The sequence below is a fragment of the Cyprinodon variegatus genome, unplaced genomic scaffold (genome assembly GCF_000732505.1).
Source record: "Cyprinodon variegatus isolate N-32 unplaced genomic scaffold, C_variegatus-1.0 Scaffold319, whole genome shotgun sequence".
NCBI lineage: Eukaryota > Metazoa > Chordata > Actinopteri > Cyprinodontiformes > Cyprinodontidae > Cyprinodon > Cyprinodon variegatus.
In genome coordinates this window covers 31245-55347 of record NW_015150772.1, presented here as the reverse complement: position 1 = coordinate 55347, position 24103 = coordinate 31245, and the positions used below count along the sequence as shown (strand labels likewise).

General features: G+C 36.8%; 1 protein-coding gene across 1 annotated transcript in view; it reads left to right on the top strand.

The window, feature by feature from the left end:
- LOC107090978 (girdin-like) overlaps positions 1-20131 on the top strand; it is a 72641-nt gene extending 52510 nt beyond the window's left edge. Inside the window, exons 23-27 of the mRNA XM_015384648.1 lie at positions 3356-3501; positions 10695-10802; positions 14796-14947; positions 19528-19866; positions 19968-20131. Coding sequence (XP_015240134.1) covers positions 3356-3501; positions 10695-10802; positions 14796-14947; positions 19528-19866; positions 19968-20035 — 813 coding nt within the window. The 3' untranslated portion in view covers positions 20036-20131. The remainder of the gene's footprint in view (positions 1-3355; positions 3502-10694; positions 10803-14795; positions 14948-19527; positions 19867-19967) is intronic.
- Positions 20132-24103: the final 3972 nt, after the last annotated feature.

Below are 24103 nucleotides of genomic sequence, written 5' to 3'. Positions count from 1 at the left end.
GTTACAGAGAGCCGCTTCTACACTATGTCTCAGAACACTTCCAAGTGCAGGGCAGGCAGAGGAAGAATGCTCTCTCTCATCTGTTTCCAGTGTGGATATGAATCTCATATGCACTAATCAGCTGTTTACAGTGTTGCTATTTCCACCTTAAGCTTAAAAGTTAATACTAAGCAAGAGAATTACAAGAAAAAGTGAATCTGTATTTTCAAACATATTGAGAGGATAATTCCCTACCTTGTCTTTGTGATGTTATTTCTCTCACCTATAGCATCCATTGAATTTCATGTTAATTATGCAAATTAAGCAATTCAGAACATGCAATGCTTTCTTTGCTGAGGAGTTATCAATACAAAACAACTAGAAAGTATTTCTCAGAGATTGTCATGCATTCAAAGAGCACATAAAGTATAACAGAGGCTTTAATGTACTGTGTCTACTTGATTTAATGAGATACAAACTGACAAAGGGATAACAAACACCTTTAAACCAGAGTGGATGATTGTTGAGGTCCCTCTGATTCCTGAGTAAGCATTTTGTCTTTGGATGATTTTTCTGCTTTACTTCCTGCTCTGACTGTAATCTGAGATATTCAGACTTCACATATTTACTCTTTAGACTTGGTGAAACGTGGATTTAAACACATTAGGTCACATATTGCTGATAATAGCCTAATCATCTGTCTAATGACTGGGTAAATAATTTTCCTAATTGGCCGCATTCTGAAACTGACAATTGTCAAGGGCTAAAAAAATATTCTCAAAGGAAATAATTTATATTAAATGTAAAATGCTGGAGCTGAGCGTTAAAATGTAGACCATGTAATGAATCAAAAATGTTTCTCCCGTTTTTTTATAAGAGGTTTTGGTATTTTTAACAATTAAATTCTATTTGTTGTGTTTCCCAGAAAAAAAGTTAGTTATTATATAATATTACATTCAAACCACACAAAGAAAGCAGACTATTCAAACTACAGTGGTTGTATACTTAAAAAGTGACATTTTAAATTGAAGTAACATGCAAGTAACATGCATTGAAGTAAGTTACAAGCAAAGGGAGGAATTTTTATTACAGTGCTTAAAGAATGACAAAATTCACATTTTGGATGAATGCAATACATTTTATCTTTGAAACCCAGATAGGAGTGAAGTTAGCTTAAAGGTATAGTGGAGGATGTACTTTTTCTGGGTGGATTATCAAAATAAGTGGTCCCCCTAATTGGTGATATGTTTATGTAAGGTCAGTGGTGAGTCTGACATACTGTAGTGGAAAAATTGCAAATCTTATTCTGGAAAGTAACTTTGCATGAGCGATGCAAACAGCAACTTTTAAACAGTGCAGGAGGAGAAATGGGCTCGTGCACACTCTCACACAGGTTTAATGGACGTTCCCTCTCGGAAGCGGATTATGGTGTGCATGTGCATTTTTTTTCTAAAATTCAATGTCAAATACCTGTGACATAGTTTGGTGGCACAACATAGGTAGCTTAATTTAGTGCAGATATAGTGCCACATACTTTAATAAAAGTAATGTAAATTTATTTATTATGGAACCACTGTCTAAAGAGTTAAGAGTTAAGCTCATGAGTACCAAGCTCTAACTGGTTTTATATAAATAACCATGCTTCAACCATTTAATTTAACATTTATTAGCAAATATGCTCTTACCTCATGAACTGTCAGTTTAAAAGTTAAATTAATAATGTGAAAACAGCTCTTCTTGTAGCTTTTTTCTCATATTACTTATTAAGAGTTTCTTTCCCTAAGATTATCACATTTTCTCTCAAAGTGATTTATTCTTTTCTGCACAGTTATATTAGGTGCATATGGTCATTTAGATTCTTTCCTCTCATAATGCAATGTGTGCGTGCAACAGTGATTAATCCATTGCTGCAAAACTTCTCTCTGATGGGGCTAATTTTGACAGGACGTAATAATTGGAAACAAAATGGAAAAGTCCAAATTAGAATTGATTTTCTGTTCATGTTTACCTTCATCCTGCAAAGAGATGTATTTTAAACCTTTAAAGGTCAGCTTAAAATGATGAAGTTAATAGTAGTGTAGTCATCTGTTTGTGTTCTCTTTTCTTTTTTACCTTGTAAATAAAATTAAATAGGACAAAACAAATTTTAGGGTGTGGGGATGTAAATTGTTCTGCTTCATGTTGTTTAAATATCAGTCAGTTTTGAAGTCCTCTGGTCGCTTGCTTGTCAGGTTTGAAGTTTTAATCTGAAGTTTTCCAAGCACTTCTAATTTAATGAGAATTAAAGGTACAGTTGGCAAATTAGTTGAACATTAGTTGAAAGAATTGTTGAGTTTCTGGTAAATAAGTGGTTTAATCACATCGATATGGTCTTTAAAGGGATAGTTCGGGATTTTTAACATGAATCTTTATGGCATCCCCATCACCAGTGGCATGCAATCACACTGACTTACCCCTGGCAGCGTCCTGTGAGCAGAGTTCTCGTCCAGTTTTGGTCAAGCCGAAAGTAGTCCGGCAGGTTTGCTAGACCCAGCGAAATAAAACGTTTCTCTTCCCAAAACATTATGTGTTCAAAAGAGTGATATTTTTGCATCCCAAAAACGTTGTAGTGGAAAAAGTCACACGTCGTTATCACTTGGTCCTATTTTCTCTCTGTTCGTATCAGTGCGCGCCGTCATTCAGACAGCGAGCTCAACAACAGCCAGACGGCGCGCACTGATACGAACAGAGAGAAAATAGGACCAAGTGATAACGACGTGTGACTTTTTCCACTACAACGTTTTTGGGATGCAAAAATATCACTCTTTTGAACACATAATGTTTTGGGAAGAGAAACGTTTTATTTCGCTGGGTCTAGCAAACCTGCCGGACTACTTTCGGCTTGACCAAAACTGGACGAGAACTCTGCTCACAGGACGCTGCCAGGGGTAAGTCAGTGTGATTGCATGACACTGGTGATGGGGATGCCATACAGATTCATGTCAAAAATACCGAACTATCCCTTTGAGCTAATTTTATATATTTTTAAAAAGAGTAAGGGCAGGATTCTGTAAATACCTTTCCAAGATGATGGTGTCAGATTCCGTCATTCTCTCCAAAACCACTTTTAAAATATGTTTGGGATCAGGTTCCCAACTGCATCTAAGATTCAACTGTTGAGCACAGTTTTCTGTGTGTAATAAACCTGGAAAGAATCCTCTTCTTTCCTCCTTTGCATTCAGTAATAAAAAATACCAAAGCATTACACTGCCTCCACTTTGCATGAAAGGCTTTACAGATTTATAATCATATTATCTTTAAAGAAAGATATAGCATTAAGGACAATTGCAAAAAATGTAACATTTGATTAAAAAGTTGTTTATTTTTGTTTGTGTAGCTGTTAACACAACTGAAAGGGAACATGGAAGAGGAGAACCGACACTTAGCCGAACAAAACCAAAGTCTGTTAAAGGAGAACCGGGCCTTACTGGAGCAGAGCCTGGAGCGGCGTGACCAGCACTACTCGCAGCAGCAGGAGTACCAGTAAGTGCACACAAAGCCCAGCTATTTGTTTATTAGGTAAAAAACTTATGAGGGATATTGGTATGAATAAAACAAATTAGGTTTTAAAGGATTTTAAACACTTTTAAAATGAAAGTGCCTTTAAAGGATTGCATGTAAATGAAACGCTTTCAGCAGTGTGTGAATCTTAACAATCATGCAAAAGGTTTGAGACTGTAAAACTGTGATTTCACAGTTCTCAGCAGTTGACCTTTTGACTGTCTCCCAGATTAATTCAGCGTTTATATAGTGTATGCAAGGCTGATTTAACAATTACAATCTAATTAACCTAATTTTGGGGAAATCTACCTTGTTGTACCGTCATTTTCTGCTTTTACTCTCGAAGGAATCCATTGTCATTGCTGAGGATTGTCACAATACTTGAAGGTTCCTGTTTATCTTCATTGCTTCTTCACCATTTGCACCCACTGTTGGAAGTTCTGCAGGATTTGATATTTTTAACATACCTGTGTCTGTTTTCAAGCCTTGAAGACGCATGCAATCAATTTCTGTTTATAAGGCTTTCTTTAACAGCACAGGCATGTGAGGCTATCAGCTAAAAGCAGGTGGGAAAAAAGCAGGTCCCTGAAAATAGAAAATCAGGTATAGATCGTTTTAACAGAAACATAGCAACAAGCTGGTCTACAGACGCAGGTGGAAACAGATTTAGATGTTGTGGGAGGTAATTGCTCAACAAGGAGCCAACGGATGTTGCAGTCAAGTGTACAGGGCCAATTAGGAAGTCTGTGATGATCTAGCTGATGGAGAACGGCAGGTCAGGGACATTTAAAAGAAACATAAGGGCCCAGGGGAAATAAAAAGTGACTTGTTGCCGAGCAGTATTTAGCCACTGAAATATTTTCCCAACTAGTCAGCTGGGGACTGAAACGGCTAAAAGGAAGATCGATATTGGATTTAATTAGGTGGGAACACACATGATGTTTAATGAGTGTTTGAGATGTTATATGCTGTGGAAACAAGGAACGGTTTATTACTGTGTGTATCACTTGAAGGCTCCTTTTAAGTAGAGGGAATACCACACTAGTGGTAATAATAATAATAATATTATGTCAGGTTTTGTAGTCAAAAAAATTATTACAGCAGTCAGACGTAACCAGATGAGGAAATGCATCCATTTCTTTTCACCCTCGTCCCTCTTACACCAACACCCTCCCCAAAAAATTCTAGTGCAACCTATTGCTTTTATTAGTAATTAAGTTGTTTGATGGAGTTCACTTGTTTGTAATTCAGCTTCAGTATAATTCCAGCTGTTCTGTAAAGGTCTTAAAGATTTGGAAGAGATTTTGTAAGTGATTAAACTTGAAGCACCACAAAGGCAAAGAAACACAGCAGACAGGGAGAAAGTTTTAGAGAAGGTGAAAGCAGTGTTATGCAATTAAATGCTGTTTTAATTGTCATGTTATTAATCAAATAATGTTGGACTCTCATATATGGTTCTGTAAAAACAAACCAAACTGGCTGTGTGGGATAACAAATGAACTTGTGAATTGAGCTCAAACGATGGCCAAGCATTTGATTATCTCAAAGGGTTTTGGTTGATTTTAAAAATGCGTTTAAAACAAATTGAGACCAATTGAAATTTGTTCAATTCACATTGCAAATCCAAGAGGTACCGTAAAATAAAAAAACATTATTTTGTGAAATAATATTTTATAAGGTAACCAGAAATCAGTTACCATTTAGATAAATAATTCTTAACCTTCTGTCATATTTTCTTGAGGGAATAATTAGGGTAGGGCTTTGTTAGCTTTGTAAGCTAAGTTTGTTTTATTAAGAAAATGAAGCTACTAGCTAGTAAACACAAAGGGACTAGTTTTAAAGGACTCTGATCATCTTTTAGAAATCAAATACAATGTGTTTAAAACCTTTTTTGAAATAAAGTTTTTTTAAACTCTATAAACAACCGCGAAAATAATAGCTTTGGGTTAGCTACCATATGGTCATTAATAGCTTCCGTTGATTTGCTTTAGGCTAGCCATACACTGTACGATATTTTGCCTTTTGCTGAGATTTTTTCGATCGGGTCGAGTTTTAGACTCAACTTGCATCTTGCGTCATGTAGTATACAGGGGATAACAAGGGGCAATTTGCCTCATGACCACCTATTTAGGAACCATAAGGTTCTGAGAAAATCAAACGTGTTGGAAATTCAGCCGGTCCTCATAAGGTGTTCATGAACAAATTCTGCTGTTGAAGCAGAGTTACAAGCGTCTACCAGCCGATTCACCTGAACCTTGCTCACTGCACATGCGCAAACAAGTCAGTTTTTTTTCTTCCAAGTTGACGAGTCCGACCAGCGCCATCTCTTGGCGCTGAGTCTGAAGTGTGGTTTTTTTGGACGTGCAGTGCAGGTAGATCGTATCAGAGCGTCTGGCCGTACAGTGTAAGAAGTTCCATCATGAACAGTGAACTTTTAAACCCTGTGGTTTTCTCGTACAGTTTGAGATGTAGTTATCTTAAAGTGCATGATTAAAAAAAAACAAATATTCAATGGGAAACATTTTCCCCAAATTTGTCACACCTGTAACCTCTTCCGATTTTAGTTTTTAAAAGTTGAGGCATCTGCAAATTTCAGGAAAGTTCCAGTTGTCAGCTGAATGACCCAGTTAGAAGGCTTGTTTTGTGTTTTCAGATACTTCATGGTTAGTCAGTTCTGTAACTCCAAGTCACTACTGTTTTTTTGTTGTTTTTATGGCATTAGTGGCTAATTTTTCTGACAGTAGGCTGACAGTAAAGGGGGTCTGAGAGAGGGAGAGACATTCGGCCAAGGATCACAGGCCGGATTCAAACCCGGGCCGGCTGCATTAAGGACTCAGGCCTCTGTACATGGGTCGTGCCACTAACTATTGCGCCACCTCCATGCCCGCAAGTCACCACTGTAAAGAAATGTTACAGTCAGTCAATTTAGCAGTAAAATGGTTCTGGGAATGGACACTTAACTTAAAGGTCATATGATGGAAACACTGTTAAAATTGTACATTTTGTATGGGTTGAAGAATTAAGTCTATTCAGCCATGTTATCTCTGGCTCCAGACCTGCTCATTTAGATGGTTCCCTCCGATGTAGCCTTCAGTCTTTAGGTCACCAGGAAAAAGAATGTGTGTTGGGGTTTATGCTAAGCACAGGAGGTGGTGAGAGGGCATGACAGGTCCCCGTGATGTGTTGAAACTCCTGTGCAGTGTCTTTGCAGAGGGGCTGTAACATAGTGTTGGAGAGCAGAGTAAGCATTTTGCTCCAACAATGTTCCAGATTAAGGTTATACAATGATACCTGGTTGTAAAACAATACGATTTCCAAACTATGAGCTTCTCACAGTGAGAATTCTATTTTACAAGCCCTGTAGGCAGCATTCTATACATGTGCCTTTCCATAGTTGGAAACTAACACGTTGCCTCAGCCGGAACTCCGTGTCTCCATGGTAATACATAGTGGTGGCAGTGTCATGCTGTTGGGAGACATTTTTCTAGATGGGTCAAAAATCTGGGACAGAGACTGGAAAAAACAAAAACCTGGTACAGAATTTTACCTTTTAGGAGTAAAACATCCCATATATACAACCAGAGCATCAATAGAATAGCTTACATTAAAGTATAGGCATGTGTAGGAACTGGCCATTCAAAGCCCTGGGGTCTTCTTAATACTGGATCCATGCTAAAAGTTTAGCTACACCCAAAAACTAGAAAATGGTGTAAGCCACTCCTGAATCACAAAAACTGCTCACACACCTTTATAGATCAGCTGTACGTACAAGGAAGTATTACTGATGACACCTTCAGAGTCTGATGTAAACACTGATCATATTAACAAGGACATTCAGGGAGCATTGCACTTTTTGGTGGCTGTGATTGTCTCAGAATTATGCATAGATTGACTGAATTATTTTGCTCAATTAATTGATTATGAGGGGGAATTCACGCCACGAAGAGCTGACAGGAACCATTAAGTGGTGATTAAAGAACTTTCCCCCCCACCCAAAAAAAAGGAGAAAAACAAACAAACAAAAGAAAAATCAATAAGCGCCACATCTTTGCATAACAGCTAATGCAGAAAATTGGTCCTGTTTCGGCTACATCATCTTATTATATATAGATGTTTCATTTAGTATATCTGATTGACTCACTGTGGCATGAAGCCTTATACCTTTATGACCCATTTTAATCATTATTTATACCTATAATTCATCGATAGATTATGATTTCTGTATGTGTAGATTTTTTATTACTCATATATAATTGTGTCTGTTCAGAATTTTACAGTCTGATAAGTTTTTTTTTCCAACATCAGACTCATGTGCAATAAGCTTCTCCTGTTTAAAAGGTCATGCAGGTCTACCTCTCCAATACCAGGCCTTGTTCAGAACATACAAGTTTGGATCAAATCTGACAAAATGTAAAAAGGCTTTTGAGTACTAAAAGATGCTATTTATTTGAGAGTTTAAATACATTGTGATGTTTGGGTGTCCACTACTAAGACCTTTCCAGATCCTCTGATCAGTCTTCTCTCGCTTGAATTATTTGACTGGGCTTTAACCAGAAAGTGCTTTGTGGATTTACCGAGGAGTTTATTTAAACCCAGGTCTTTGTTCTCGTAGTCCAGTCTGTTTAAAAAGCTCTCTGTCCTAAACTGAGCAAACTGCTGGATAGATCATTAAGATAAATAATCTTATTCAAACTAACACTGCAGTGACAATTTGGCAGACATTCAAGAGTGGAACAGCGGCTGACTATTAAGTCATATTTTCTTTTATTTTGTTTGCACTTGTCTTACAGCTAGAGAATTTAGAATCTTTAATGTTAGCTGTGCAAGCCTTTCTGTTGCATTCATGGCTCTACTCCTGCAGGCAAAAAACATGCATATTAGGATATTAGTGATTTCAAATTGACCTTGAAAATGAGTGGGAGCGTGCATGATTTATAGTCTCGATGTCTGTGAAGGACTAACGACCTTTCCAGGTTATACCTCTCCTCACGCTCAGTGACAGCTGGAATTGACTCAAGTCCCCATCTCCTCTTTACTCCTGAAGCCCTGCATGTGTAGCAGGATGGCAAAACAATCATCAATGTCAGCTGTGAAAAGCAAAAAAGAATTCACCTTGAGAAGATTAGATTTCCCACAAGATGCTGCAACAATAGGCTTAATGTCTTATCTCTTTGTGTGGAGAAAACCCTCCCTAAAATGAAAATAAAAATAGAATATATAACATTTTGATCAGGTGAGCTGCCTTCTCTCCATCCTTATTATTAATCTTAACACTGTGAATAACTATCACTGGAGTTGGAGGATGGTCGAGACATCCAGGATACACAACTGTACACAGACACACTTGTACATATAGAATATTTATTTTACACAATTTTTAACATCAGGAAAACTGGCATTTCAACATCGTGTCGTATACATCGCTGATATGATAAATATCAGTTCTGTTTGGGTAAGCTTACTTAATGAAGCTTAAAATATGACAGAAATGTTTTGTATTGCACCACAATGAAGAAAATCAGGTGAAAAACCACCAATGGCAAAATGGAAGAAATAGAGAAAATTAGAATAAGAGGCTGGACAGAAAGGGCAAATTTACAACATAAGAAAAATATAGTTTTTAATAATTGTTTACGCTTTGTTCGAACCTCCGCCCTAATTCCTAAATCCCTCAATCACTATATAGAGCGGAGACTATAAAGTGGACTTTATAGTGAATTCAGTTAACTGACCGTTTGGACAGGTGATCACTACTTTTCGCTCCCTGTTGGTCACGTGACTCCGCCTCCCCACACGATGCCTGCCCCATTTTTGGTAGATTAAATGTCAGGTAGCCTAGACAGCCTATGGTGACAGTGGAACACTGTGACAACTCCCATAATGCTTTGCAAGGAGAGCTCTCCTCACAAAGCATTATGGGATATATCTACTGGTCTAGTGACTATGGACGATCACTACTTTTCAAGGTGCATTGTTGGAAATTTCGAGTCCACTACTTTTTCATCCACTAGACATTCGGACACTCATTTAAAATGGCATAGCCACTATATAGTGCCCAATATAGTGATAAAGGGGGACATTCGGACACAGTCATAGTCTGTTTAAAAACGTGCAATATAGGTTATTTTAATGAATGTGCAAAATTTTCATTTCATGCAAAATTTCAATTCAGAGTATTTATTACAAGACTATGAAGAAGAATAAGGAAAAACTGTTCAGAAACAGCAGGGATATAATTCTCTTTCTAACTTATTGGGACTAATGATAGTTATAAAGTATTAACAGCTGCTGAGAGGAAGAATCTCCAATAACGTTCCTTTGGACGTCTAGGATGATGAAGTTTATTTTAGATTACTCTTAGTTCACCTTATCTTAGTTTGTCTTTCTCCATTTGGTGTAGTAAAGTTTATTTTGCTTAGTTCATGTTAGTTTATTTTGGTTTGTTTTAGCTGTTATCTGATTTTAGCATATGTTATTTTACACATAACCAACATCAAGATAATGGAAAAATATTTCATGATTTGTTTTCAATTAAAACAGAAACAACAGGAAAGTATTAGGTACCAATTAGTTGTTTTAGGGAATAGATATCGTTTTGGAACTTCTATATCACCAGAAAAACAGATTTGAAAATGAAAGAAAACAATTATACTAACCACATATTTGTACTGTAAACAAAGTTATAAATCACAATGAAGCTCTCTGCTATATTATTATGGCATACATTATTCTGCAGCAGCATTGTCACATCCTAAATCACATTCTTCTTTGTATTGATCAATCATTATTCCATCAAAATGAATGACAATCTGTGCAGCAGCTGTTGACTTATTTCATTCTCTCTTCACCACTTTGTTAGAATGAAATGTTCTGTTACCTCAAAATGTCTGACACTGATTTTTTTTGTTGTTGTTGTTGTGGGGAGGGTTTGAGCAGTGACTCTAATCTCCATTCAACCAACATCACTTTTCATTTAATCTTCTCTGTTGTAAATGTTGTAAAAAGATTATGGCTTGAACATCACAACAGACTGTTTTTAAAGAACTAGGGTTTAAAAAAACACTAAACACATTGCATACACTGAACCAGCATAATATAAACTGATTATGTCTGCATGAAAAACTAAATCTGTTATTCATTCCTTTTCATCTAATGATTCATACATTTGCCTTCAGGGAGAAGCTAAGTGAGCTCCGTCGGGAGAAGCAGAAGTTGGTGGAGAAGATTATGGATCAGTACAGAGTCCTCGAGCCCAACATGCAACCTCCAGCCAGCAAGGCCAAGTATGCACATAATTACATATATATCCCATCATTTTACAAAATCTACGGTTGGTTACAGCTGGGTGATGATGAATGATACCATTATTGTGTTTTAAACATGCATAAAATAAGTGCTAATATGGGTTCTATTGGGTGCAGTATTATAATTGTAGAATAATATTTGTTGCAATGGGGATTAGAAGTTGATGGAGGAAAACATTTCAAATAGGAAAGAGAAAGAATGTTAAACTAATATTTTCAGAGAGATGGATTCAGCACAGACTTTTCTACCAGTACAAAGATAATTCTTTAGTTTTCATAATTTCTTAAAAGTGTATGTAATAATGCTTAGTTGGTTATATAATATATATGTGCTGCTGTAATCTGGATAACTTTTTATGATTTAATTATATTGAGACTCCACAGGGTTCAGTACTTACCTGAAAAACAGCACTTTGTTTTCCAAACAAAACTATAAAACCCTAAAATAAATGAGTTTTTTTTTTTTTTGTAATTACTGAGACATCTGTTTGTTTTTATCAAGTAGAGGAGGGGAGAAATACAAAACCGCTAAATGTTGTTTATTTTTTTTGTTTAGTTTAAGAAACTAGAATTTTCAATTTATATAAAGTGTGAAAGATCAGAACTAAGAGTTAGAAGCTTAGTAAACTTATCTAAGTTTAAAGAAGTTGTGCATTGTTTTAGATGAAAAAATGTCAGTTATGGAAATTGTTCCAATCAATAGTATTTTTTTTTGTTTAGTAATTTTCCCTAACATAATGAAAATAGAAATGTATATTATACCATAAGCTGAGAACGGATGTGTTCACATAAATAATTTTTCTTGTGCTTTCACAAGATGACAACAAAGATATTTCATTATAAGATAATTGAATGTTCTTCAGGAGCTTCTAGGCATAACTAAAGTGAAAACTGATGACAGAAATACGAGATGATTCTTTTTATAGCAATGCAGGATAGATTATTTAGTTTATGATCACTGAATTTGTCTAACTATCAAGGTTTTATTCCAGCTTCCAGCTCACAAGAGGTGATACTAGGCATTCTTTAATTTCTACCCAAAGAAAAAAAAAATAAAAGGGAATTACAAACAATCCACTAGACTTTGTTTCCAAGTTTCCAATTGTGGAAGGATAAACACTCTAATTTCTCATTGAACTAAGCAATGAGGTTTGTCAATTTTTTACCTTGAAAAAGTATTTACAGATATGATCATATTACGTAGTAAATGCATGTGTTTCTATTTGTTTTGCAGCTCCAAACAAACAGCAACACTAAACACCCCACTAGGGACTAATAGTTAATGTAATGAAGAATTATATTTCATTATTGCTAAAAAACAATAATGAAATATAATCCATCCATCCATCCATCCATCCATCCATCCATCCATCCATCCATCCATCCATCCATCCATCCATCCATCCATCCATCCATCCATCCTTGAAATAATCACCGACTAATTTAGTAATTAATTTAATCGTTAACTGGAGTATACAGACTCTAAAACATGTTTTTAGCTGTCAGAGCAACCCACTTAGAGCTGTTATTATACCACAATTGTAAAAAGGTACATACAAATTTTAGATTCACGATTAATAACATATTTTCATCTGTCAATATGCTCTAAGCAGAACTCCTCAAGTGGCAAAGTTTTAGTTTCACCTGGTTTGATTCAATAGAAAATTTCTTTAAGGAACCTTTGGCTATCCGATTATTAATGAATTAATCGAAAAAAATAATCGACAGATTAATCGATTTGCAAAATAACCCTTATTTGCAGCCCTAAAAAACAACCATTCATGCACACACTCACACCTAAGGAGACTTTAGAGAAGCCAATTAACCTAACAGTCATGTTTTTAGACTGTGGGAGGAAGCTGGAGTACCTGCCTTTAGGTCTGTGCTCAGAAAAGATCCATAATTTTACTGAGGTCTACAATTCAGGCACTTTGTCCACTTTGAATGGACCTCCTCAGCTAGCTTTGAGCTCTGCTGATGGGGACATTTTGTCAAAAGATATGCTTTTTAAGCTGAAAAGTCTCCCTGATTGCAAGGCTGATGTTTCTTGCTCAGTAATTGGATGTCCAGGTTGTGACTCACAGTGCATTTAGATCCAGCTGATATAAAGGACATGAAGGAAAAACTCTTTTTAAAAGATGTAGTAAAGTATGCAGCACAAATAACATGTTTATCTCAGCCAAATCTAAGAGGAAAGGGTTGTTGCTGGTTATGTCTCTCTGTATGAGTGTCAGAACTTAGCTTTGGTTGGTTCTGAATAAATAGTCACCAAGAGGTGCTGATCATCCAATCAGGCAGCCACACGGCCAAACACATGGCCACGTTACAAGGGTCAGCATGTTGAAAAAGAATGACCATAATCGTCAAACCTAGAAAAGTGCTGAAAATATCAGAGTAGATGAAAGTTATCTGCAGGTTGAAGGTGTTTCACATTCAAGGTTTAAAACATTTAATCATTCTGTTAAATAAAAACAGAAACATACTTTAACATAAAACACATTAATCAATACCTAAGGTTAACAGCATGCTAAATGGACAAAATAAGATCATTTACATTAGAGACCTCAGTATGTTTAAACTGACACTTAAAGGTCAGAACATCCTTCTTAGGGGGAAGATTCAGGACAGGGATACGAGGCTGTGGCTGCTACATTCAAAAGAGCCTTGGAGCAGAGGTGTCTGCAAATAAGTTTGTGCTTATTGCATGTATCTATCAATGTTCCCGAGTCGTGCTCTTCACTAACAGCTCTGCTTGTTTTTGATGTTTGCCCGAACCTTATTTAAATAACTCCTGCTGGAGATCTCTTCAGTGTCATCAAGTTAAAATAAGTTTTTTTTAAAGATATCATCAGTTATCATGATATCAGCTGGAGCAGAACATCTAAACCAAACACAGCCAAGATCAGGATGGAGATTAAACACATTACCTTACAGAAATGTATATTTCTATAGGATTACTCTGTTCCTCATCTGTTTTGTATTTAGACTAATAATTCATCATAATCCAGCTCCCACTGAGTTATGTTCTAAAATTTTAAATCTTTTCTTAGCAAGGAAATGTCATTTTTTTGACATGTTTTAATGATTAATATTTTTATACTGAACTCATTCTGAAATTTGCAAAAAGTACATAATTTCATGGCTGTTTCTCATTAGTAAGAAGCTTATAATTTTAGATTTGGGATCAGTTAATGGGTCAAATCGCTTCTGAAGGTATGAATAATTGTCACCCATGTGTAACCTTTGGTCTACTTAGTCACTGCTTTGTCTTGATCTTTTAAAGACGCACTTGAACGTTATAAAATAACCATCATGCTGCTTTCTGCTCTTCATTGACTATGTTGGCAAAAGTAAGAGTTCTGGTATTGTTTATAATATGCAATTGTACAACAAGCATAAACTATGTTTTTAGTTTTGTTTGACCCCCATCATTCCTTCAGAGCATTTTAGAAAAGAGTTGGCAAAAATGCCTATTTGCACATGTGCAAAGCTGATGGAGACATACTTCAAAATGTTTCTACATTGACTCAGTGGTAAAGAATACAAGTTAATGGCCTAGTTCAGTCATTTATTGCAAAAAAAAAATGTGAAACTGTTTCCTATCCTATCCACCTAACAGATGTGTCCCTGCTCATTTCTGTTTTTCTGTCACACAAAATGCAGACCAAACATGTTGTGGTTTGTGTTGATGTTTTATATTTTAGAAAAAAATTAATTTGCATGAAAGATTCTCTTCAGCTGTGTGACACCTGCATCATTTTTTTTTTGGTGTAATCAGGCCAAAATAGAGAAACACATCAGCTAATGATGCTGAAAATGCACCTCCACTGAGGCTCTTCTCAGCCACCTCTTCCTAACAGTTGGCATCCGACCAGTTTCAGGAACACCAGCTTGTGTACATACTGTGAATCACTGTGCACTGAAATGCTTGACCCTCTTTGTAAAAGGTGCCTGTCCCCTGTGTCCTCACAGAAAGTCTAACTGGATCGCAGACAGGATGAAGAAACTAATCAAGCCTCGGGGAGGAGGAAGAGAGGGGCGCACCCTCTTCACTGCTGCAGGCAGCATAGAAAACCTGGCCGACAGCAATGAATTTTCATCAGACACACAAACACCAAAGCCTGGTGAGAACTCACCCACACAAACACAGATCAGCACACAACCGGTGTTTTTCAGACTAACTAATACAGAAGCGTCTGCTGACTGGTTTTCACAAAGATGCACTCAGGCCATGAAGGGAGGGTGCAGGGATGCATACAAATCATCTCATGACTACTGAGTGTGGTCTGCATTGATAACGCTCTCATCTCCTCAGATCTGTGCTTGTAAAGAGGCTGGGCTCACTGAAGCCACTCTGTTCCTGCAAACCCCGCGCTGAAAGAAAATGATTTGTGAGGTTTTATTTGCTTTTGATGAATTTACTGACATAAAAAAATCAGGCAGACATTTTCTAAGCTGTCATATAAAATTTCACCAGCATTTTTGTCTGTTTATATTTATCATCTAATAAAGTTGCTTTCACGTGAAATTTAGTTTGTCGGCTCCAAAAAGCCTCTACATGCTCCGGTTGTTTTTATTGAGTGAAGATAAGGACTTGACACAAGACAAATATGGAGGAATAACATTTTACAGGTGGATAATCCAACAAATATCCCTCCTTCTTTTTTTATTTTTAGACTTAAAATCCATCCTGAAAACCGGAAGTTACTACTTAACATGCAACACAGTCCTATTCTCATATCTAAGCATGCTTTGTTCGGCCTTTTCTTTGAATGCATTTGCATTCTATTGTCTAGGAATCATTCTCATCTTTAAATAGTCATTATAATCATGTTTAATCAACAGTTTTTTTCCTTAGTTGGGTGTCATGAGTATAGCAGCTATTTTAAAATCTGTTCTGTATAAGATGAAAAGAAAGTAAACCCCAGCGTCATGTGAGGTTGGAATTTATTGGAAAGATCTCCAGCTCAGCATGTAGGCCAAGAGAAAAAAAAGCTGCTGCTGTTTCACTTCTTGAGTTTATTGTCGTAAATGTTGCTATTTCAGCAGCGTTAGAGCTGGTAATGTGCAGGAAAAAAAGTATAGAAATCCAAGTCTTAAAAGGCCACCACACAGACAAGTTTGCAGCAAAAAAGCCTCAGTAATCAGATGTTTTTTATCCCAGTGATTAGGATCGGAGCTATAAACAGTGAAGAGCAAATCTCACTGCAGTGTCCACTGAAAAGCACACTGCTGGGATGCAGTTTCATTAATGGTTCTATCCCTGCCGATTTTACGATCTAAAGTCTGATTTAGTGTGCATTTGCTTTACTACCACTGGTAATATGAGGCAAACTTGTTTTAAGTCAAGATTTGACACCTAGTGTTAAACATAGCTTTTTTACTGCTGTGCCTCGCTTTTGGAATATCTTATGATCCATTTTTTCATAAGTATAACTTCTTATTTAATTACTAAAAGATACTAGAACAGTCTACTGTTTCACTTATTTGCTAGTTAGCATTTGCTCTAAGCTTTAATTGGTTTTGAAATAGTCATTATTTAGTTTATTTATTTTGTTTTGACTTATTACTTTCAATTCTATTTTAGTTTGAATTTGTTTTTATTGTTTCTTAGGTACTTTACTTTTTAGTTTTTGATAATGCTTTCAGTTAAGTTTTTGTTTGTTTCAGTTATAATTTTAGTCTTTTATGTAATAAAACTTACATGCAAGACCAAAAAAACAAAACAAAAGCAAAATAAAAGAAATACAATCCCAGATAAAGATAAACTGTTGCAGCTTATAACCGGACTGCTGTATCATCTGCTGACGTTATGCGGTACAGAGAAAAAAAGCAAAAACAGCAACCAGAAACTAGACTCATATTAATGCAATAGGATAAGGACACAAAGGAAGCGAAACAGATTCTCTCTGAAAATTCAATTACTTTCTATTTCAGTTTGTGAACTCCTATTACTGTTTGTTAGTTTTCGGTTTCTTTTTTTGCTATAGTTTTTGTTTTTATTTCAGTTAACGAAAAGGTTTTTGTGAGTTTTAAAAAATGTTAATAATCTTAATTTGCTCATAAATCAAATTTCTATCACATTGAAAAAGAAACTTGTTGATTTAAAAGTGAGAAAGTAGAGTTTTCTTCAGTGTAATGGTTAACTTGTAGCCTGAGCCAACAGGTAATACTAATACTCTGAGGCTTTGCACTGCAGCTCATTATTTTGTGCTTTCCAGCTAAAATGTTGCCATAGATAAACTAGAGCTGCTTTAACAGTTTATTAGGATATTCTATTAAAAAAAGAGAGCCATCTTTGTAGAATCACAACACAGACGGTGGTGAGAAGTAAAAAATGTAAGTTTACAGGGCAGATAACTTTGCTGGAAGGCGTCCCTGAAGGTTTAGACAAGTTTTAGTCAGTTTTATGTTGCAAAAAAAAGTTACGGTAACCTTTACAATTTTTAATAACAACCAGATTCTTTACCAGACTGACAGCTCTAGCCTAGATACTACAATAGCTGGGTATAGAACTCTGCTATGCAGTTCATCATTGCTGTTGGGCAGAAAACCTTGATTTATAGAATTCAAATCAATTTTTTATGAATTAATGCTCTACTTTATAAAAAAAATGTCTCACAAAAGTTGTGAAAATTCAAATAAAAGCAGATCTAGTTCAACACATCATATTGGTTATTACAGCAGACGGACAATCTAACAAAATGTACTATAAAGAAATGGTTTTAGACATACAAGGTTTTCATCGTAAAGCAAACACCTCCTGACCTACTATGAATTATGCTTTACACACAGATAAATAAAATCTTCATTGCTCCAAAAAAGCAAATAAAAAAACTTTCTTCTTTCTACTTTGGTTACCGCTGCTCAGGGGTCAAAGTAGATTTAAATTCACAGGGTTTCGATATAAAAAAAGTTACAGAGAGAACCTACATAATTGCCTTGTAATGCCATGCCTATCCAGACCTAAATTGAATGAATCTGCTAACTAAAATGTTGAAATATTTAAAGGACACATAGAAAATGTTTTAATGATAATACAAGGAAACATTTACATCTTATTTTAATAGATAGAAACAAGAGCAATTAGAGAGAAATATTTAAAGATCTATGTACCATTTCATTGGGCTCTTTTTCCAAAAATGAACAGAATTCAATGAAATATTTTATATATTTCAAACATAATATTTTCTCAGTGATCCAGGTCATAGTCATTCCAAAAAAAAAAAGAATTAAAAACAATCCACTGGACTTTGTTTCCAAGTTTGGAGATGTTTCTTCCCATCCAGGAAGCTTTTTTCAATTCAAAATGTCAGGAATAGTGTTGACTTTGAGATTTTATGCGGTAGCCCATCAAAACCTTGTTTTTGTTTTGAAAACATGAAAATTGAAACGGACGAAGGGGTCCACCCCTTGGAATGGGGGTCGTTTGGCTTCTTTTGTTAGCCTGCAATTCCCCATACCCGTCTAAGTTTATGAAAGGGGGGACGTTAAAGGGAATCGCTGGCCTGGCTGAATTGGTAAGGTCCTACGCTCTCCTGTACAGGGGCTGGAGCTGCGATGATAGCAGGAAGGGATCAAGTCAATTACTGCATTGTAGGTTTTTGAAAGCTGAAACCTGAGTTGGTTTTTCTTTTTTAACATAGATGGCTTCCTTCATGCCCTCTCGAACCACCTATTTTCTTTGTCTAAAATGTTAACATCCTCAAAAGAATGTCCTTTGTCCATAAGGTGTAGATGTACCTCAGAGTCTTGTCCCAAGGACGTTGCTCTTCTGTGCTGGGCCATGCATCCATGGAGAGGTTTTTTGGTTTCTCCAATATAAAGATCAGAGCAGTCCTCACTGCATTGAACTGCATACACCACTCTGCTGATATTTTGTCTGAGCGCTATTCCTGACATTTTTTAATTGAAAAAGCTTCCTAGTTGGGAAGCGAAACGTCTTCAAACTTGGAAACAAAGTCTAGTGGATTGTTTTTTATTTTCTCCTTTTTTTGGGGGGAAGAAATTAAAGAATGTTTAGTATCACCTCTTGTGAGCTGGAAGCTGGAAAAAAATCTTGATAGTTAGACAAAGGTTTTTTTTTTTTAATGCTTGGCAGAGGATGATCAGCCACATAGTTTATTAAGTAGCAAGAGCAGGAAGAGCAATACTGCTGAGAGCGAACCATTAGATTGAAGAGTGAAGCTCAGAATTAGAGCTCTGTGTGCAAAGGCGCATTTCTGCACAAGCACAGAAGGAATATCAGAGCAAATTTGTTATTTTCTCAGACCCTGCCACTGCTGCCATGATCCATTTGTGCTCCTGTAGCATGTGCAACGCTGCAGGAGCATTTCGGGGGCAGGATCAAACAGGACACAGCAGCACAGCTGATATTGCTTTGCTGAACGTCTGACCGACGCCCCTTTATTTTTTATTTAGTCTGGTCTCATTGATAAAAACTCAAACCCATGACTAGTCCTGTTTTAGTCATCAAAGATCCATGTTTAGCACGCCAGTTTTCGTTATCATGAAAAAAAAGGAGCGTTATCGAAATTATTTAGTCATTGTTGACGAAAACAACACTGGCTGCGAGCATCAATACATTTCAATTAACCTTATATAGTTCTTCATAGAAGATTCACCATCCTGTATCATGCTCGTATTTCCAACATTGAGCTTCAATATTTAGCTTATCCTTTTGTTTCTATTTATCTTGTTTCAGACCTACGTAGTGCTCCGGTTTCACCGTCCCCCTTAAGGAAAACCACATCCAACCCAGACCCTGACACTTCGGTTCCAGGGACTCCAACCCCTACCCGCCCTGGGGCCCGACGAAAGCTGGGCTCCCGTCACGGCTGGGGGATCGGTTTAGCCAGAGCGGGCTCTGGGATCTCCCAGTCCTTTAGTCCCGGCGACAACAAGACGCCTCCCCGCCAGCGGCTTCGCTCCAGTCAGAACAGCACCACCATCGTGTGGGAGGGGGCGGGAAAGGAGGCCGACACGCATCATGATGCTACTTCCCTGACCAGCCAGGAGAGTATTGAGGAGGAGGGACTGAAAGGTGGGTAAGAGAATAAAATGTGTTTAAACTCTGATGTAGATGCAGGATTTTAATATGTATTCTAATAAATGTGCTTTGCTGTGATCTGTTCTGCTTTTCAGACAATCATCCCTCCAGTGACCAAACATATGCACAGGAGAGACCCATAAACACACCCTCTGTAAACTGATGTCCTATTTTATATAACAAACAATCTGTGTCACACATACATGTGAGCTTTTTCCAAATATGACCTTTATAGTGTTTTTTATTAATACTAAGTAAATAAACGTTACTTTCTCTAACTTGAGAGTGAATGCTAATGTCTGTAAACCTACAGTTAGTTACCCACCACCAGCATCCAAGTTAAAAGCCTGGGAGGACAGCTCCCCCCAGTCAGACGCAGATGTCCTTATTTGGACATCTGGATCCCAATGAAAATTTAACAGCTCTCCCTGTTATATCCCTGCTCCACATTTACCCCAAGACTCTCTTGAAATGGACACGATATGACTCAGCTTAATTTGTTATAGAGGCGTATTAGCTCTAAAAAGCTTTATTTATGTTTGCTTTTTCAGCTTTGTTTGTGAGACTTTACTAGTTTTACTCTCAAAATTCCCAACTTTAAAGCCCTCTTAAAGTTAGAAACATTAAGTTAGATTAATCTCCAGCACAATAGAATGCATTAAATGTTACCAGATTAAAGTCAAAAGGGGAAATAGAAAAAAGCTGGTTTAAATAATTTTAATAATTAAATTTAATAATTAATCAGACACCTCCCTGCCTGCAGCCTCACTATTTTTGGGCCAATCTTTGTGCCAAAAAGTGCCAATAATTGACAAGGAGAGTCTGGATAACTCTTTGTACAATGAGATTAAAGGTATAGAGGAGGATCTTTTATTTCTGGGTGGATCATCTAAATAAGTGGTCCTCCTAATTGTCAATCATTTTGGTGATACGTTTACTTAAGGCTGTCCTATGTGCCCGTCCCCAGTTAGCTTACTTTTTCTGCACATGCCCAGATTCAGCTGTATATGTATGGTTAGCTACGGTTTCAGACAGTCAATGAAGCTCACCTTTTTTACCGCGGTTCTTTGAAAATGAGGGTCGTAAGAGAAAAAGTGTCTACAAAGTGTGTGAGAAGAAAAGATAGGCCTCAGAAGAGGCAGATATTTCCCGGAATGCTTTGCACAGAGAGCTCTAGTCTTCTCTGTCACGGCAGTGGGGAGACTACTTCATGAAGAGGTCTGGTAAGTATCCATGATCCTGGGGAGGGTTAGAACTAAAACATCTAAGACATTCGGCTTTGGATGATCTGATTCATAGATGGTTGCTATAAACTCAATCAGAAAACTGACAGTTATCAGTTTGATTAGGTAAATATACGTTGTAAACACAGAGAAACTTACTTTTGAACAGAAAATGAATAAAACATTTTTGTAGTTAATTTTATATATAAATATATATATATTTATTTATTTATTTTTTAAACTATACATTTTAAAATGTTTTTTCAGTGGCTGTTAATCATTTCCAAACAGACAGAGCCAACTCATTTGCAAGCACCGTTTAAAACAAATGAGCGAAAATAAAACAGACTGTGGGTTGATTCATAAAAGGAAAAACTAAAAAGATGCACTTTGCAAACAAATAGACCAAAGTCAAATGTCATGGTGTAGTCTGGTTTAAATGCCAAAGAATAAAACTGAGTTTTCAAACAGGTTTTGAAAATGTCAAGTGTTGGCGAGGTCTCCATGTGAAAGGGCAGGTTTGGGCCCAGCTGCAGGAAAAGGACCTTCAAGGTGCTTTAAAAAGCTGCTTGGTACAACCAGGAGAATCTGCTCTGCTGATTCCCACCAGCTTCAGTCAGCAGAAATGTATATCGAGGTTTGACATCATAAACGTTAGATGTTTCTTTTGTTTCTGAACAGGACATCTTTAAAAACATACATGATGTAGATCATCTATTTTTTTTACTTTTTTTTCACTTCACAAACACAAACTTCATTTATCAAACTGGGATTTTGAGTGATGAACCAACAAAAAAAGTAAAATTCAGCTCAGTGTCTGAATTTTAAGCATAGTAGTTCTTCCTAAAGATGCTTAATTATTTAAATTTTCAAAGGCTTATATATGTCACTCATGTTAAATGTGCCCAAATTTTATCCTGATTTTCTAAACTAAATAAATACACAATAAGAAACACTCACTCACTTCATATAGGTACATGATGCTTCACAGAAAGAAATCACCAGAAACTTAAATGCCTTTTTTCAAGGGGAGTTGAACAAACTGTTAGATTGAGTCTCTCCAATTTCCACGATATCCTCTCTGTCCATCAACCCAGGTCAATTCTACTGTAAAACACAATTTAATAGCAGCTCTGTGTGCCTTCAGTCTGTAATAGACAGTAGTTTCTATCTGTGGAAATGTTGCTGCATGTGCAGAATACCAGAGAATATCTTGTTAGGAGGAGCACTGCCTACAGTGGCTAACAATGCTTGGAGTTTTTCCACCACAGTCGGCGTTCATATATCCCATATGAAAGCAACATAAAGAGGGAAAAGAGTTGGCCTGATACTTATTCAAATAAGCAAGGATGGGTGGAAAGACACAATGAAGTAAAGAAAAGGAGAGGTAGGACACAAGAAAGGGGGTTAAAAGAGAAAAACATGAGGAACAAATGGAAGAAAGGACCATCAATTGATGGATAGGATGATAAAGCCCAGAAGCAAGGCAAGGATTAGATGAAGGGAAGTACGGAAACAAATGAAACAACGAGGAGGAACAGAAGGATAATAATAATGGCAGATACAGAAAAGGAAAGGAATCAAAACACAAGGTAGAAATGGAGTTCAGACAAAGGATGAATGGACAGAAAGATGTAAGATCATGAGTGAGCTCATAGGAGGGAGGAAAGGACACAAGGAGGGCTTGATGGATGCAAGAGAGGAGGAAAAGAGGAAGGGAATAATGGAGAAGCAAGAAGTACAGTGAGGGCAGAAGGAAATATACAAGGAAATATACAAGGAAGGAAGGACATATTTGGGAATACAAATATTTATTTTCATATTTAAACAGAGCTGAACAAATACACAATGCAACATTCCAGCTGGCATTTAAACCCAATTCGCCCCTAAATAATACAAAAAAGCTTTCCTTTATAAGATTTTAAAGGGAAATATTGAAATTATACACAGCAGAACCCTTAAGTACTTTTTATTTGTCTTTATTGTTAACATGGTGTATTAATTATATATTTATTGGTAAATTTGTTAAGCCCTCAGGAATATTTTACAGCTTCGAATTGACTCTGCAAATCCCTCAGTGGTCAAACAGCCACTCTACAGCATGTTTGGAGCCTTAATTATAGATGCCTGCAGAGGAACCGGGGATATCAGAGCAGATCTGTTTGGTACATCTTATCTAACGCATACGGAGCTCAGCCAGCCAGCTGGGAGGAGTAAAAGCCCTCATATGCTAATTTTATTTGAGCGTCAGAGTTCAGTCCTTGAAGTTCTTTATCCATAAACCTTTATAGGATTAGCTGGAAATGTTCCTGCTGTTTCTTCTGATCGCTACTTCTAAAACTTGGCTCTGTCATCCTGCGCCTTTCAAAACAAGAGCAAGATAAATGTAGTCCAACATTAAATGTACTCTTAGGTAAGAGTAGAAATCCTGAAAGGGGTGAATAAAATGTTAAGTATTAGCAGTGAACCAAAGCCACAAAGATTCCCTCCACTAAACTCTAATATCTAAGAAAAGATCCAAGAGAAAAAACTATTTTGTCTTCTTCTATCCTGCTGGACTCTGAGGGTTTAAAAAGTAAATCGATGGTAAATATCTTTGTAACATCCAGATCTGGTCTCGGTACAGCTGAGCTAACAGGGAAAAACCCACCATCTGGCTTAGAAAGGAGGACAATCCTGTTTCATTTTAGGGCTCCGGTGAAAATCCAGCCATTGATCTATTTAGAAATGATCTGCTTTCATGAACTGCCTTCTTATTTCCTTCCTCTGCTGCACCAAATGGTGTCAGTGTAGAGCCGGCCAGGCCTCTGTCAACAGACAGCCAGACGGACAGATGAAGAGGAGGGAATTAACATGCAAGCTTCCCAAATGAGCAGACCTGAGAGTTCATTATGAAGCTAAAAGTGCTCTCCTACAAAACAAGCAGCTTCTGCCTCCCAGACAAGGACAAGGACGCGTCAGCATTTCCCCCGCTTCTTCCCTGGATGATTGCAGGAGACAATAGCAGG